At 34.1% G+C, this 18,631-nt stretch overlaps 2 protein-coding genes across 2 annotated transcripts in view; one reads left to right on the top strand and one right to left on the bottom strand.

Annotated features, from left to right (window-relative positions):
* The first annotated feature begins 503 nt into the window (after window positions 1-503).
* Window positions 504-15,091, top strand: LOC105320003 (WD repeat-containing protein 89). The gene is made up of 13 exons (XM_034482257.2): window positions 504-755; window positions 885-979; window positions 1,113-1,197; window positions 1,420-1,463; window positions 1,645-1,756; window positions 2,119-2,182; window positions 2,567-2,698; window positions 6,639-6,725; window positions 6,838-6,882; window positions 11,115-11,188; window positions 12,123-12,225; window positions 12,483-12,566; window positions 12,711-15,091. The coding sequence occupies exons 1-13, from the start codon at window positions 634-636 to the stop codon at window positions 12,759-12,761; spliced, it is 1,098 nt and encodes a 365-aa protein (XP_034338148.2). The 5' UTR covers window positions 504-633; the 3' UTR covers window positions 12,762-15,091.
* LOC105322126 (serine/threonine-protein kinase H1 homolog) overlaps window positions 13,627-18,631 on the bottom strand; it is an 8,275-nt gene continuing 3,270 nt past the window's right edge. The window contains exon 2 of the mRNA XM_011420666.4: window positions 13,627-15,893. Coding sequence (XP_011418968.3) covers window positions 15,549-15,893 — 345 coding nt within the window. The 3' untranslated portion in view covers window positions 13,627-15,548. The remainder of the gene's footprint in view (window positions 15,894-18,631) is intronic.

Below are 18,631 nucleotides of genomic sequence, written 5' to 3'. Positions count from 1 at the left end.
CTCTCTCTCTCTCTCTCTCTCTCTCTCTCTCTCTCTCTCTCTCTCTCTCTCTCTCTCTCTCTCTCTCTAGCCCCCCCCCCCCCCAGTTTCGACGCCTATGTGCAAAAACTAACACCCCTCCCCCCCCCCCCCCCCCCACACACACACTACAGATCGACTTTCATTTATTTTAGAATAGAGATAACAAAAACAAAATTACACTGTGATAGAAATGATGATTAAGGAACTCCCCATGAATAAGGATTTTGAAAATTTTGATGAATTTTTACGGTACCCCCCCCCCCCCCCCCCAACCCACACGATCAAGAATCCTCGTTACATTGGAAAACAAATTATAGTTTTAAGTCCAAGTAGGCATCAACCCTACAGTGCAACTTTCTTTATGTTGATGACCAAAATGATTTAATTAAACTGGCAGGAGCTGAGTGAAGCGAAAAGCGAAGATGATGAGCATCCGAATAAGTTTGTGAACGTTCTAATATATCTACTTTCAAATTAACCACTTCCGGTATGCCATGTGAGTTTGTTTACAATTCCATATTACATGTGTTGATGAAATATCAAGGCCCCGTGTGAACTGATTACATTTAACTGATTAGCATTACCCTTTTATGATTGTTGGAGAATACAGATATGGCAACCCACAAAGACAGTCTCAGTTCTTATCTCCAAAGTCTGAATCTCTCAGATAAATCTGCAATAGCTTTGGAAAAGGTGGAAGAAAATTATATACTAGACGTTGCTGTGCAGAATAAGTATGTTTTATAAATTTCATTTGATTTTGATTATTTCTTTAAGAGCTGAACTTTTATGTGCATTGTCGAATACGTGTACATGTAGGATCATGTGTATGTTTACATTTTTTTAATGGAAAAATCTTTTAGACCAGGAGCACAGAAACTTGTTGCAGCTACAAGTTCTAATCATGAGATACGGTTATATCAGTACGCTGACCTGACTATGACTGGTAAACTGGAAGGTACCAATTATATTTGATTCAATAATATGGTGATAATATCTATCTGTAATTAAGTCAGCAAACCAAGTAAATATAGTCCTGCAATAAATGACTTTAAAAAGACAGATTTTACAGTCTGTATAATTACTTTCAGGTCACTCAGATGTTATAACTGGTATTCAGTTTGCACATACCGAAGAAAACATGCTGTATTCATCTGCTCTTGACCAGTGTATCAAGTAATAAAACAGATAACAACATGAACAAAGATGGGAATAAGATATATATAAATTTAATTTCAAAAAATTGCTGGACAATAATGAAATTAATTTGTGGTAACAGCTCTTTAGTATGTTAAATTTTCTTACAGACTCATTGCATAAAATTGTTTTTATTCTGACATTAGGTTTTTAAATTTTGCAAAGACATGTAGATACAAACTTATACATTAAGTTTTACAGATGCTGGGATGAACGCTCTGGAAGATGTGTCCAAACATTTCAAGGTACGAAATATAATTCAGAACATTAACTTTTCCCAACTACAAGTAGCAATTTTTTGTGTGTTAGTTAATATATACATGTAATGATTTTAAAATTTTCATATGTACAGATTAGATTAAATGAATTACATCTTTATTATCAATTTCAACATTTCATCCTATAACTTTGTTCTACTCATATCAGCTCCTGGAGAAATCAAAGGCTTCAGCAGTTTTGGAATAAATTGTAATGATCGTGTAATAGCTGGAGGAACAGAATGTGTGACAACTGCTGAAGACATACACATCATTTTTTGGTGATACATTTTCTTTCATGATACAAAAATATTGAAAAAAAAACTGATTACCCTATCAATTTTTTTTAGAATGAAGTGCATCGGATCTGTAAAAGCAGAGATATATTAACAATTGAGATTTAAATTCTTTTAAATAAGTTGTTTATGATTTTAAATATTTGGCACACTTTGTAAGCAATGAAATATGAACATAATTTAGTAAATTTTGGTTTTAAAAACTAGTGTCATACATAGAGTTTAATGAATTTAGTGGTAACTATAAATGAACTGTGTGTGATATTTCATAATATACCATATTTGTTTCTTTCATGTCAATCAGACTCAATCTTAATATCAATGTTGATTCGTTTTGCATTTAACAGGGACAGAAGAAAAGCAGAGGTCATGGGGTCATACACTGAGAGTCATCAGGATGATATAACCCAGGTAGGTCCAGGCTCTGGAGCCAGCAAATATTGACGAACTCACTTTTGATCTCAGATTGATAAGCTCACTTTTGATCTTACTCTCACTTTTCCATTAAATATTTCTTTTGTAAAAATGAGGCTGAGATAAAGAGTGATTTTTTTTTAAGTTTCAAGGTAATTTAGTCAATTGACATGTTTACAAGTCCAAACAAAATCTCAACTAATGCATAACATATAATGAAGAAATGTCTTTTGAATAGACATTTTAAAAAGTTTAAAAACACTTTGTAAAATCAGCTGAGATTTAGGAAGCTAAATATTAGCAATAGGACAAATTGTTTTGTTATTGATGACCAATATGAACTTAAATAACATTATGATAACCTTTTTTTCTTTAAAATAGGTGAAGTTTCATCCAGCGCAGCCTGACAGTCTTGCGACAGGCTCCACCGACGGACTTGTTTGTGTGTTTGATATTTCACAGACCTCTGAAGATGATGCCATTTTATGGACATTCAATACAGAATCTTCAGTTGTAAGTAGTTATTTTGTATGAACAATATTAGATTTTTTTTCTGCCAATTTTTCAACCACAGCCTTACAAATCATGAGACTTAGTTTGAAAGAGAGTTTAGGGTATTGTGCTTGAAAAATGTAAATATGGACTCCATGTTTAACTAATTTAGATTCATATACATGTATGTGATTTGTAATCTGGAAATCAAAACTTATGGAAAGTGACTGTATTAAATCTCCATCATCTCATTCTTATTTTGATCGGGTGTGATCAAATATGTCAAAAAGTCCTTCGGGCTTTATTTGATTTGATCACGTTCCGCCCATTATGATCACCTTAAAATACCCAAAGAATGGCTCCTTATTCCTTAAGCCCTACGACTGCCCACGAATTACTAAGAGTTAAAAATCGCACTTCTTCGCCAGGTCTGTCTGGCGATAATTCTACAAACGGTGCTTTTTTCAAATCTAGTTCGACTCGACTACGATGTCTGCTCGACAATGTACGATGTTTGTGCGATAACTGGACGAGTTGTTGCGATTCATAAACGAATTTCGGCGATTAAGTAACGAACGCTTTGACATCTTCCTACGAGCAGGTAAGATGGAAGACGATTTTTATACGAGTACGACATTGTACGATTGATACACAAATAAGTAGTTTTTACGATTTTATATCTCGTATGTTAATTTATAAAGTGATTATAAAACAAATTAATGATTGCATTTTTGAGTAAAATAATTACCTGGAAGTATTTTTTTAATTTCACATAAGATGAATGATGCAATCAGACTAATATTTAAACATATTATAAAATATATATGAAAACACGTACACGTAGGTGTAAATTTGTGAGTTAAGATGACCAACAAAATACATATTGTGACAATGTTTGCAACTGTGTGTAAAATTGCTTTAATAATTTGATGACGGACGTTTATTATTATAATTATAAACGAACAAGATGATATTGTTTCAGTTCAGGAATTGTTTAGATAATCATGAAATCGGCAGCAGTAATGTTTAATTTATTCCCTGAATAAGATTACCGATGAAGAACAAAATTTAGGAAGAATTTACAAGTATATGTAAAATTTCGAAAGACAAGGTTCTGTAATAAACTTACATAATTACTTGACCATGTACATAGTAATCAAAAGAAGAATACTATTGCAAAACACTAACTTGTCTCGTATTTTCGTACTAACCCGTGGTTCACTTGAAATGTTCTCGTATTGCACTCGCCCTCGATCGCCTGTTTTTGTATTGTATTGGCATAAAATTGAACTACATTCCCATTCACTCGGAGGACTCACGAGGAAGACTCGAGAAACAATCGCATGAACTCGTAGAATACTCGGGGTAGAGCGTAGGATATCCGTAGCATCGTAAGTACTACGAAGTTTTGCGAGTTTCCTACGAATGTCGAAGATTTATTGCAACAATGTGCACGAGTGCAGTGCTAGATAGTACTTGCACTCATTTAAAAATATCCGAAATAAATTTTATTTTTACATGTACATCTAAAATCTACACACTTGATTTGGAAGTTCTAGAAGTTAGAACACTGCCCGTATACCTGTTGTTTCTGTATCTAAGTACTCCCTGAGAACTCCGGAAATTGGAACGGAAAACAAGTATTACTGGAATAAAGGTATAGTATATCATCCAGGCCAGTAAAGTGATGTAAAAGAGAGGATGGCTGTATAAAAAAATCTTATCGCTCTCGATGCAAAAGATGGCTATCATTGGTAGAAGGTTCACAATCCAGGAGAGGACATGGATCACCACTACCATGGTTACCGTGACCGACATCTTCCTGGAGATGGCCTTGGCTCCACGGGTGTATCTCAGGTTCTGCTTTTTAAGAAAATGAAACGTGATCACTAATATTAGAGGAATGGCTAGCAGAATCTGTTTTTTGATCGTTCTGGTTTTGTATTCTGTCCGAGGATCCGTTGACGGGAAAAAATGAAAATTGCTGAATTGAAAAGACGTACAAATAACTAGATTAACTAAGAAGATGAGGATGGCGACGTACACAATCCTTCTAGACGTGACACGACGAAGCGAGGACAAGGGATATTGTAGAAGAATCAACCGCAGGCCAACCAACTGGGCAACGTAAAATCCGGATATGGTGATGCACGAAACCGTCAAGATAGCTAGTATTTTGAATTTCAGTGACGTGTGTTCGCTGTCAGCAAGGTAACCAAAGTGCGCCAGAAATGGGAGATAACTGACCACAATAGAGATGCAATTACTTGCGGACAGCACGCCGATCATTGTCATTGTTGGTGACAACTTGACTCCTCTTCTACAAATTTTGTAAAGCGATAAAGAGTTGGCAAGAAGTCCAGCTGCTGCAAAGAACGAAGCAGTTATTCCGATGGCCGTGATGAAGGGATTCTCGAAACAGTACCATACAGAGTTACAGACGTCTGCAGATGAGCAGTTTGGAAGGAAGTCGATGTCCGACATAAGATGAATTCTTGACTTTCTATCAAACGTTCCATTTCCTCCTTGGAATATGAGTATAGCGGAGTCGTTATCCATTAATAATCTTATCACCAATATCTACTTTTATAAAAAAAAGAAGCACGTTTGGTTGAGAACAACTACATCCACTGCTAAATGTAATGCTCAAAATAATTTAGCTAAATACTATCCTTATCCCAATCAAGATGATCATTTAGGACATAAAAGCATTTTGAAAGTATCCTGGTAATGAGAAGTGCGTTGACCATCCCATGAGAAATGGAATAATGAAACTGTCATAGCGACACAATATCAAAATCAATTTCCAGGCACGACCATTTACTCTTGCAGACATTGGATGTTTAATATTAAGCTGCAGACCTTTTAATTGTTGAAACTGTTTGTCTAGTAACGAGCAAATAGGCGGACTATTTCACATCCCATTATTTCTAATTACTTTACAATAATCTGATAACAGATGCTCAAGTCTATTCAAAGACATGCGCACGGTAGTTCGATGATCTGCAAATCATATTTACATCTTGTTCAGATTCATATAAATCAAGAGATTAATAAATACATTTGATCTATATTTATTTTGAAAAGAAGAATCAATGCATTGAAAATTACTCATGTCTTGATAGAATGTATGAAATTTTGATGCAGAATATATGCATTATATAAACGCATGATGATATTTAACTCGAGATTCGTGTTTAGATATTTTAAAATAATTAGGGTAAAACGGATTTAATGAAAAGTGAAAACAATGTGGTTTTATAGAACAAACTACATAAAAGATTTAAGAAGCAATATATACGAAGAATTTGGTGACAATTTGATATGTAAAATGGGGATTTTATTACGGGCCGCCAGAAGGCGGTCCGTTATTTGATATACATTGAAATATCTGCGGGATAGCTTTTTGTTTACAGAATTAATACTATGCTTATTTTTATGAATTATTCGTAAAAGTAAATTTGCATGAAGAAATATGTTTTATGCCATAAAAAAATATTACATATTTTTTGTTTTGCACGTAAATGTAAATTAGGTCATAGACTGTCGTGTTAGGTGCGTTTTTATCGAGACTATAATCTATTCGGGAAATTTCGAATTTTTTCATTCTTTTCAAAAAAATGTATCGGGATCGACGGGACATAAAGACCCGAATGACATGACATTTTATATAAATGATAGTACTTCATAGTATGGCAATAATCATACGATTACCGTTAGAAATGCTTACAGTAACGAACTCGATTCTTATTAATAGTAGTAAAATGTTAAACTTCAAAACGTGTTACTGAAAATATATTAAGATTTACCATAAAAATTAGCACAACCAACTCGTTACATGTATTTTCTTCTTTTTTATGTGTTTTTTATTTAAACAACCAACGATGATTCATACAATAATTATATTTTTGTGGCCCATTTGACGCTTGCGTCAATTTGATTTCTTATTTGGTACTTGTAGTCTAAAATTGGTTGGACAGGAGAAAAACAAACTGATGTGTACTGTATTACCCACGACGATGCCCTACATGTGTGGGATTCTGTGGAGGTAAAAGCATTCATTTTCCTTATTTGCTCGATTTCAGTCTTTTCTCGATGTGTCAATGTTCGATGATGTACGGTAAATGCCTGTGTATACCGTTCCTCCTCCTATTTTGTAGGGTGATGATATCTTGAGCAAAACAAATATTAAAGACGAATTTCAGGTAAGTAAGCAAGGGAAATCACTCTGAATGCCTTAGTGTTCTTTTGAATTGTAGTTCTCTAGCTGTTTAATTGTGAAAATGTTCGATGGTTAAGATTGGGAGATTGTCACTAGGTGGAAGATAGGGTTAAACGTGTTTTGACGACCGTAGTTCCCTGACTGGGATGAGATTCTGTGTTACTATTGTTGCCAACTTTAGAAATATGCGGGACATGCTTTACACACCATGCTTACAATGAGAAAATGTATTAACGAAACATTTTGTTGATTTTTATAATAATTCTTTGTACAAAAGATGATTCGGGACTCTTTTCTGAAAGAAAATTGTTTCTTTCTCTTAATTGAACTTTTCCGCGTTAAAGTGATGAAAGGTCTGAGGTCCAGAAATAAAAGAATTTAAAATATTGCAAGTACATGTACTGTATATGAATCATAAAGCTACGCCCAAATTTATGACTTTGCGATGTTGATGCAGTATTTTGCGGTAGGTAAGGTAAATTGAGGCTGTATATTACAGAAACCTTTTGAAATAAATATGTTATTAAGAGATAGCACTTTATAAACTTTTGACACACTAAAATCGTCTGGCAGTCAAGTACGATGAACCCCCGCTGACCGTATTTTAAACCTTGCTGAGATTGTTTAATGGTCAGAAGTCATTATAAATATTTCTTGATCACATCCTAATCACATTTTATCTTTCGAATCTTAATTTATAATACCCATGCAGTAGAATGATTTATGAAGTTTGGTGTCGCACAGGGTTTCCTATGGGTGAACTTTTATACCGTATAAGATGGGAATCAGGGGAGACTACTGTTGGTAACAATAGGTCGTCAACGTTAACACACGATACAATCTTGAACTCAGACGAAGGTCAATTAAGATCCAATATTAGATATTAATTAGATAGACAAAGGTTATTGTTCTAAATCTTGAATGTAACTTGTTCTAAAGTTTGATTGCGAAAAATTAATTATAAGGATTTAAACATTAAAAGATATGTTAGAATTTATTGTACCTTGTTCTTTATTTCCTCCCCGGGAAGGTTCTTGTAACAGTTAATACGGGTGTATAGTTCGTTGTATATGGGAAAGAAACTTCAGATTATGGTCTTGGGTAACGATGTATCCTGCCGTCTACATTAGATGGCACCTATTTTAATAATTATGATTAAAGTGGAACTTCCCAAACAAGACACTTCAAACAGCAGACGGTCAAATGATAGTGTTTGATCCTGCACAACAAGATCGAATGTGTTGATGACAATTGACTAGCTTCCTTAATTGTCTTTGGCGAAAAGCTAAGAGATATTTTTGGTTGAAATTTGATTCTAAAACAAAAGAACAAAATTATTAGTCGTTCAAGGTTCTCTGTTGCAGAAGAAATTTGCACAGCATTCAAATTAACCTTGGTTTCTGCATTATTGACTGCAAAAGTTAATGCGGAGCGCATCCAATAGATTGAATTCTCTTTCAGTAAGAGACGTTAACACTGTAATAACAATGGTTAATGCAGCTATAAATTACACAGCGTGACACCTCGAATGTAAATGCTATTTATGCGAATTCTTTTCATTAAATATTGATGCCCAGAGCCATACAAATAACCCAACGAGATTGAACCGACCTGATACAATAATCTACCCGGGTATTGCCCCGGCGTTCAGCAGTGCACTGAAATCGTTTTTGGCGTCAAAATTGATGATTATTTTTCTCTCGGTTAGTTTTTTTATTCTCAAAAATTAATGGCTCTCTTCCATTAAATGGAATTGGTTTGTTTGTTCTTTCAAAGAATAGAATCAGTTAAATCAAGTGGCGGCACCTATAATCGACAAGGTTTAGGAAATGGGACTGGTGATTTTTGCATTTGTTATTTTACCGTTGTTTTCAGAAATCGTACATGGATACTGCGTTGAAATTTCCTGATATGCTCCTACATTGTAAAATCAATGCAGCCAATATTTCTCCTGAGTAATTCATGACTTTCCCGCCGTGTCAATATTGAACCTTTTAGTTACCAACTTTTCTACCAGCAAAGGTCATAATTAAACATAGACCTGTAGTTTATGATTTGGTTGGTTGAATTTGACGTACCGACTGAAGTATTACCGCCCTGTGGAGAAGATAGTGACGCTTGCACCAAACAAGTTGTTTGGGCTTTACTGTCAAGGGTTATGGTTACAGGATGGGTCAAAATATCTCCTTGTAATTCTAAAACTTAAATTCATTCTGTATCAAACTCGGGTCACCTGTTTTGTGTAAAGTAATTAAACCGCTTACAACCAGGATTTCATTAAAGACTGATTTCAAAAATGATCAAAGCACCTCGAAAGCCTAACTCTTGTTTATCCTTGTATTATTCCATGTTAACTTAAGTTTGTGATAACAACCTTGAAAATTTCTTTGGTGTTTTTGAAAATTTCTCGGTTCAAGATTTAACCATCTGCAATAAAAGCAAACAAAGATTTTAAGCCCCGGCTTTCTTTATCATTATATAATCTGATCATTCAAGTGACGAGGAAAAAGAAACACACGATCTGTTGAGAGAACAACCAGTCTTATTTTGGTTAACATCCATGTACTCTTGGTATAAATAGAGCAGATCTCGGCATAAACCTGAGGCATGTCAGCTAGTACATGTGTCAGCCAATGTTTGTTTTTTGATAAAATTTAGGATTGAAATTTTTGATCATCTGAGCCCAGCTGTCAATTATTTCGACATTTATTATACCGGGGTAAGGGCGGCACGAAGGACTGAGATCAATCTGGACAAGGATCTCTCGCTAAGGGAGAACAGGGATTGCGGGATAAAATGGCTACAGAGTCTGTTTATAAGGATCACTTCATTTCTTTAGAGTTTAATACCTCTGTTTGAGATAGATATTGACGCTGTGTTTTCGGTGTGTTTCTCATTCAAGCATATTAAGAGTTAAACCAGTACAGATTGTTAGGTTTGGTTTGTCTGGAAAGAAGGGGGGGGGGGTCCACTGTATGTAAGCACGTCTTTTTGAAGGGATTAAGCACACGATTAACAGACTCCTCTGGTAATGAAGGTAATCACTCTATGGGAGTTCTGTCAAGTTCATAATAAAGTATTTTTTATCAGATGTTTGGAGTTATATCTGACGATTTGCTAAGCTGCCCTTGACTCCTTCCTTCATTTTGAACTCTTAGATGAAGTTATGAAAATATTAGGTAAAAATGACTTGAGAAAATTATCCAATTTTACTTCAAAGTATAGGAATTATCTACACTTGGTTTGTCATGCAATCTCCAGATGGTTGGGAACAGTTTTGTAATTGAAATTTTCAAGGGGGAAAATCTAACACTAGTCACGCTGCTGTTTAATACTTTTCTTGAAGCCATTGTATTCAAATCCTTCTTCTGCAATTCAAAGTACTAGTAATCATCGGCAATACTAGTAATCGGACAATTGCCGGGGCATTTCTTTGCAGTATATTTATAATGATTTAGCGGTTATTGTTATGACAATGGCCTAGCAAGGTCTTTTATATGATTCCCTTTGTTGTAAAATCGGTCAACAGGCCTGGATTCAGGAAACACAAAGATATGCAAACTTTTAACAGCTGGACGATTTTCTGTCTCTCGAACAAAGTTTTGTGTTGTACTACCAAATCGAACATTTCGATCCCATAGCTAGTTTCCGATTCTCTTTTGACTTTGCTAAAGTACAAACAATTTAACGAAAAAAATGCAATCCGTTGTCTGTACATTTTACAGTATCGATAATGATCTCTGTTAGAGTGTTTTAACATCATAGAATAGCTTCAGGTCAACGGACTGTATAGAGTTTGCCAACAGTAGCTCAAAGGTGGTTGGGAAGTTATACAGCTGTATTCATATTCTAATAACTAGGTTTTTGTTACCGTGAGAAAAGGGTGTTATTAAAGTAGGGGTTTTTTTTTGGTTGCTTATAATTGTTATTTATTGATAGAAATAAAATTTAATTATAAACATTTAAAGCAACAACAACAGCAAAAAATGACCAGAGATGTATCTTTAAAACGTCATTTAAAATCAAATTTTCATACTAGATATGTTTAATTAAAGTGTTTTCTTGCTACGGGTCATAAACAGTTTTCTAAAATAAAAAGTGTGTGTTTTTTTTTTTAAAAGATTTGTTTGTTGTGTTTGTGTTAATGTAATATATCTTTATATGTACTTGTAATAAATTTTGAACATGTGTTGCAATTATCATGCTTTCTTTCAGGACAAGGATCCTGTTGAGTATATGGTGGATTGCCTGTTCACAGACTCTTTACATCTTGTCATGGGCACACACAGGTTTGTTTTTGGTTCTATATTTGCTAATAGATTGGGTCTTAACGGGTCTCGATCGTGGGACTGTACTGATTTGCTAGCGCTGGTTAGTTTATTTCATGACATTTTCGAAGTCCCACCGAAAACTTTTTTGAAAATGCGCCCGCCTTTAGGGTTTTAGTGTTGCAACCTTTTTTTAAAGAATTCTTTTGAAAATGGAACGTTTTCATTTGATCTTTGATATCTTCTGGTTTATGTTCTTAAAAAAATATTAGTTTCAAAAGAAAAATGCAAATCAAGAAAATTTAGCATGTTTATATAACCTTGTATAATAGAAACACGATGCAGATTGAATTAATATCTCGTTAGAAATCGAAAAAGAAAACCGAAAAAGAGAGTTCTGGATGTGTTTATTTGCCTTGATCTCATTCCACGGCTTTGTGATCACGTCGTAGATGGTTATTGATTAACTCTACGGAGAAAATTAAAGTAAGCATGAAGGGGGATTCTATGTGTCACAATCCTGATACGATATTCAATTTATCAATCGATCAGTCAATATATCGATTGATTGATTTTCGTCAGGTGTTAAAGCATCTACCTAGAAAAACTTGTACAAATTCTGTTATATACCGTTGTTTCAAGCGCATTACGGTCAACACATTTCAAGCTGTTTTTAGTGAAGATGTTTGATTTTCTTTAGATTAGCCTGACAAGAACTTGTTTGGGTTTTCTTCTCAGAAGAAATAACATTCGCGTGTTCAGTGTAGTAGACAATTTCTGTCTGCAGTGCATTTATGAATGAGATATTACAGACGTATTATCATAACATAAGCTCAACAAAGCATCACTGTCGCCGGTATGAACCGATGACGTCATATCCGTTTTTTGTTGTTTGTTCTGTGTTTTGTTTTTTGCAATGTTTGCTAACTCTTAATCACGTTGAGCTTGTTTACAGCGGCGACCTCCAAATAATGACTACTGATGAACCACAGAAAATCGTGAAAACTCTGAAAGGTGGCCACACAGCAACTGTGCGATGTTTGCACTGGGATAATTCGGTACTCTACGTTTTAAATATTCATTGTATTTTTTTGTTTTTAACGAGAAAAATTAAAAAGAAACGTTTTCGCCTACGTGCTTGTAACATAAAACAGAATTCATTTATTCCCTATCACAAAAACGAGCTCTGAGAAAAAGAGAAAGTACAAGAGAACAGACAATGCATTATTATGATCAGACGATTCAGTTATCAGATAAGCACGGATGTAATCCGCTGAGCTAATCACTGAACTTGTTTCTGTATGTCTTTTTGGAGACCCACACGTTGTTAACGGGAGCGGAAGATTCTTTGTTGTGTAAATGGAGCGACTGTGTGAAGCAGACGACAGATACCAAAAGAGTAAGTAACTGGCGCGGGAGCCTATGGAAGCTCTCGGTGCTCTCGTCTGTCAATGCGGAGACGTAAATAGAAAATTGGTTTGCTTAAGTCAACAGAAGGAGCTATATTTGGAAATATTTTAACGATTAACTTATTTATTTGTAGGCCAAGTTAAAAATGAAGAAAACGGATTCGAAGAAAACAAGACCCTATTGAAACTCAAGTGTTTTGAATGTTATATATAGAAATAGAAAATTAAATCCTGAAAAAAAAATATTTCAATAGTCCTCAACTTCAATTTTATCGAACGGTCTCAAAGGCACTCGTGGAGACTTGAAAATTTATTATTATTTGATTCAAAGGGTTTAAATATTTAAACGTAAATCATAAACATTCCAAAAGTTCTGTAAAGCTGGTATAAATATTCTTATGCGATTACATTGTTTATTTGTATACCCATCATGTAAATACTAAGTCTGGTGATTTGCAAGTTTTGCTATTTTTTAGTCTACATGATAGTGCTTTTATTAAAAAAATATTGAAGTGCATATAAATCCCAACGAGCTTCTAGTAATACTAAACAAAAATGAAATACATTAATGCATACATCGTTTTTATTACGTTATTGGCTCGGTGAATTGAGATGTAAGTTACGATAAATATGGATTCTTATCTTTATCAAATGTTCTATTGTCTTTCATTACTTGCAACCACCTCTATCAAACAATTGTTTTTCATAATTCGTGCAGACAATGTAGGATAAGGAATCCGATAGAGCATGCCTCGTATTTAACGAATATATCCAGCCGCGAAGGGGAAAAATGCGCTGTATAGGTTTTTTATCAACTGCGATAACCACGAATGGAGCTCCATTGACCAAATAGTAACGATGCATTATTCAAACGTTTCCGAGGGAATTTATTCTTCTGACTGACATATATGTTTTCAATGAATAAAAAAGGTATATTTTTTCCTAAAACTATATTATAGCTCTCACGAAAGAACCGACTTCAAAAGTGTTTGGTTCATACATGATTACATATATGTATCGGTTTGATAGAAATAAAACAGGAGAGACATGTTTAATCATTAATATCAATTTTATTAAGTTTATAACATCTACTGAGATAGAGGGATGACTTACAAAACATTGTAATCACGTGATAACAAGTATTATTCAGTGCGGCCATTACACAATGAACAGCACTGCGATACCATAATGAATAAAAATTGAAATAAAAATTAACACAGTATTTCTCTATAATACTATATCTTGTCAGAATAAAATAAAATCACAGATCTTTTAGCGCCTTCCAGACATTTTTTGAAGTTTCAAAATGCTTATATGCACTCTACATGTTGATGTTGTAAAGATACAAAAACATTAACAGTTTTATCACAAGCACAGTAACTTCTTTTCAAAGGGACGGTATGCTTTGACTATAAGCAACAAAAAATAAATGTCATAAGTGTGCAGAATTCGGACGGCTAGCTCAGAGTAAAACCATCAGTGTTGACGAGTTAAGGCACATATCAGAATAATAATAATATTGATCAGAATAATAATATGTATAATAATAATACTAATAATACTTGTTTTTTTAACCAAAACAAAAAGTATGGTTTTACAGCGTCGTAAGGTGAGAAAATATTACTGGTTTATTATATATTTGGAATCAGAATCACTGTCAGAAATACTTATTCTAAAAATCTTGTTTATTACGTAGCAAACATTTGAAGCACTATAGTTGTGTCTTGGACTATACATCATTAGGTTTTATATCGTATTTATCCGTAGTGTAAATGGCACTAAACAGGAAAAACAAAATTTAAAAAAAAAAGAAGAAGAAAAGAAAAACAATTTTTTCAGCGGTAACAAAAATGTTCAACAAATAAGGCAAAAACAAAAAAATAGCACTTTGTATTAAATTGAACGAATCAGCAGTCCAGTCATTATAATATTAAGGGCGGAGTTTGACGTCCGTCCGTTTGGCAATATTTATATTTCATACCTTGTACCAACAGTGTGAAATCAGCATGTTATAAAAATGTTCATAGATGTTTTTTACTTACTTACAAAAACACTAATAACATTAGAAAACATCATTTTGCCATTCTTAAACATATGAGCATGCTTTCCTTTCGTAAGATCTACCATCATCAAATAAGTAACTAGATATGAACATGAGCGAATACAAAATACCATGATGCTCATTTTCATTATATTTAAAATAGTTTGTATGTAAAAATCCCTGGTTTAATAACGAGATAAATATAAAACATAAATGCAGCAAAAATTATAGTTTGTTCAACAGCAATTTACATATATACACAAAGTACAACCCAATATTCCATTTCATTTCCTCAAAAAAGCTTTTTTTAGTCTAATGAAGGTGAAAACAAGGTGACAACAAATAGGAAATGAAATTTATAAGGAAATCGAATGTACTAAATCACGTGACTAGAATTGTGGGAGGAAATTTACACTGAGTAAACTGCTATGTAGTTTTTTTTATTTTTAAGTCTTCTTAAATTGTAACTGTTGTTTTATATCAGTAGTCAAAAAATCCGAATCGGATTATGTTTTATATAAATAGAAATACCAAAAAGCAAGATCAATGTCGTAATCTCATTAGTGTCTTACGTAACAGGGTTTGATCCCTTAGATTAAGATAAATCCCACGTACTATTTTGCAGGACTACATGTATTTTGTGGCGTGAATTAAAATACCATATCACAGCTGACGGGTGTATATGTTTGGCACTAATGCAAATCGGGTACATTGTGTTCACATCCTATTGCTTTGAAGATAGACCATCGCACCATTCAATTTACTTCCAGGAAAATAACTTTTAAACTTTCGAAACTGGCGAAACTAAATAAAGTAGTGAAGTGATTTCAAAGCACCACGTGACTGATGTATTTCTAGACGTTGTGCTACTGACCCTGATTTAGTGAAGAAATAATAATATTCAAAAGTTTGAATCCAGTCGTCCTTATTTTCAACCAATGGACATCAAGTCGGCCTGTACTTCCGGATCACGAAGTAGTTCGTCAATCTCTTCCGGCATAACTCGGCGGTGCTCGGAGCGAAGGGACCGACCTGAACGGTTTGATTTGTTGCTCTTGGTAGAGCGAGTGGACTTGGCACTCTTGGAGCTTCGGATAGACTGACGATGAATGAGATTTTGGCTAATCGTACGGTGGAGGTTTTTGCTGCCGGCGGCGTTAGCATTCGTTAGCCATTGGTGATTCAGAGCCTCGTCTGAGGTCATTCTTTGGTCGGGGTCAACGATAAGAAGTCTATCAATGAATTCTTTAGCGAATGGCGTCACATCCTTCCAATGCTGTTAAATATAAGAAAAAAAAATAATGTTACAATGCAACACTAATATATACTTTCAATAGTACAATATCCTCTGATGTACCACTTAACTGATTATTTTTTTAATAAAAGAGACATTACAATTTATTTTAAACTGTATATATTAAAGTACATGTTTTCTTTTAAATCGTACAAAATGTCGACAAATTCACGATCCTAGCTGTATCTGTATTTTTTTTTTTACATTTTACTCCATTTGCCCTTTCATGAACATGTGGAAAGACGCAAACACTGAGAGGGTAATCTTATTTTGCAAGACTCGGATATCGTGTAAGAGGATAGCTCGATCGGACTGATGCTCCTGAAGTGACAAAACGCAGAGAAAACCTTTGACACTGAGTTAAAACATTAAGATAATTTTTCTGGAGCTTCGATTTTATCAACATCGTTTGGATTTCATCGCAACACAAAGCAATTCTAGATAAGGAAGGGGAAAATAATCTATTGCGGGAGAAAAGATGCATATAGTTGGCTATAGACACTAGCCGTAAACCAATGGATGCTGATAGGATATATTCGCACCTGTCCTGTAGATTCATGAAATGAAATAGTTAGCCTCTCTCTCTCTCTCTCTCTCTCTCTCTCTCTCTCTCTCTCTCTCTCTCTCTCTCTGTATAAATGTCAATGGCATCTGTGTGTTTGAGCAGTTGTATATCTCTGCCACTGACAAGTTACACAGACAATTTCCTCCGAAACCTATTGGATTTGTTTTGTTTCAAGACATAACCGTATTTCATACATGTCATTTCGGTATTATTTTCAGTATGACATTCATTGAATTACGAGTTGGGAAGAACTACAATAATTAGGCTTCACTGTATGTGACGTTATTACGATTTAGTTGCCAACCGGGCTTTTAATTACATGGTTAAAAAACAGTTAAGCACTAACTTCAAATTCTTCAAGGATGTTTCAAATGGATATTAACCTATTTATTGACAGACATGTATCGTAACGATCAAGCAGTGGTCTTATGATATGTATAATATAAAAAAAACCTTGCATGTTTTATTCTTTATCCTGTGCAGGTGCAAACGAAAATGATTATACTACGCGGCAAAGAGATTATAGCTGTTGCTTAGGGGATATTATAAGACCAGATTGGAAAAGAGTTGTAACGAACTGGCGATAACACCGGGACTCGCTTCATCCTTCAAGCTAACGATTTCCATATGCGCTAACTCACAGAAACAACAGTCAGAGAGGTGTTGTGTCTGCTTGTAAAGACCCTTACTTCCTGTCTCTCCTCAACCCAGTATTGTGTGCAGTAATGAATCAACACTTTAGGGATGAGCCTATGATGAAATTGAGCTGGTGTGTAAGCTATACTTCTTGAGTTTGAAAAAAAAAAACAATGACCAATGGTCTTACGACCACTGTACGAGTTTCCAACACTATGTTGATTAATACGACATGTTGGGTTCTAAAAGGTGTATCTGTAACAATACTAGGTAAAAAAAATTTCTTTACTAAAACACTTTTAGAATTTTTCAAGCATTGCAATATATTGTTTCAAAAACTAGATTTCTATTTACGATTCATCCATCGGCAAATTCCAGATATGATTTACGCAGACACCCTTGTAAAAAGTTCTACCGCACTAACCTACTTTGGGGGAATTTAAATCTAAGATAATCTTGACCTTGTCGAAATGAAATATTGAAAGAGATACACGCGGATCGATTTTTTAGAGAAACATTAACTCCACGATGAAATATTAGAAACTGAACAAACACTGACTTATTTTTAACTTTGCATTGAAAAAAAAACAAAGTTTGATAAAACTTGCTATACAGATTTTAAAGATAATTGTTATCAAGTGCACAAAGGCTATGCTGTTCAATCAAAGGTAACAAATAATTTTACTCCAAAAGGGACCATTGACTTTTTAAAACCACGAGTTAAATGCATACATAGAAATATTGCCTAATAGCTAGGTTTAAATAGACAACTGTTATAGAGCACAAGTCCCGGAGAACACTTGAACTAGATTTAGTTTCTTGTTTCGATCTTTAAAGTACATAACATATTTGACATTGACTTTTACATTCAATAATCGTATAGACTTGTTTTATTTTTCAATGTCATTGGAAGAATTAATGAAGTAAAAGGGACTTTGTAAATTTGCTTATAATCGAAAGGAATTTTTCCCTCAAGTAAATTTTCTGATTACCTATGTATAACTGGGGTTTTTTTTCTGTTAACGTTATATATCAATAATGCGTTTGCAACAAATGGTCTTGTATATTGATAAATATTTGACGAAACCAATGGTATCAAGGTGCTACCATTCCAATTAAGGTAACAGTCCCTTACGACTTCGTTATGTAACAAGACAGAAAATTGCTTACTCCGAACGCGGCACGATTATCTTCCACAGAGTACGTTACGGCAGCATCATTTTTATGCTGACTCAGTGATTTTTTTCCTTTCAGGTCAAGGTCGTTAGGTGAATAGCTTTTTGATATAAAGTGATGAAAAGATAAGGTTGAAACCTACCATATGAATGAGCGGTAATACCGGAGATTTTTAGAATTTCGCTTGTTCTTGTTATTAAATAAAATTGAATTATATACCGGTATATAATTTTTTCTTCAGCCGAGGTCAAATGCAAATGCAAATGCCCATAAAAAATATAATATAATAATGAACTACGAATTGCATTTTGTTTATTTACTAAAGATATGTGGTTTTTAGACC

The sequence above is a fragment of the Magallana gigas genome, chromosome 3, assembly GCF_963853765.1.
Source record: "Magallana gigas chromosome 3, xbMagGiga1.1, whole genome shotgun sequence".
In the NCBI taxonomy this organism is placed as follows: Eukaryota; Metazoa; Mollusca; class Bivalvia; order Ostreida; family Ostreidae; genus Magallana; species Magallana gigas.
Note: the sequence above shows the minus strand (reverse complement) of the source record. Positions and strands in the feature narration are given on the sequence as shown.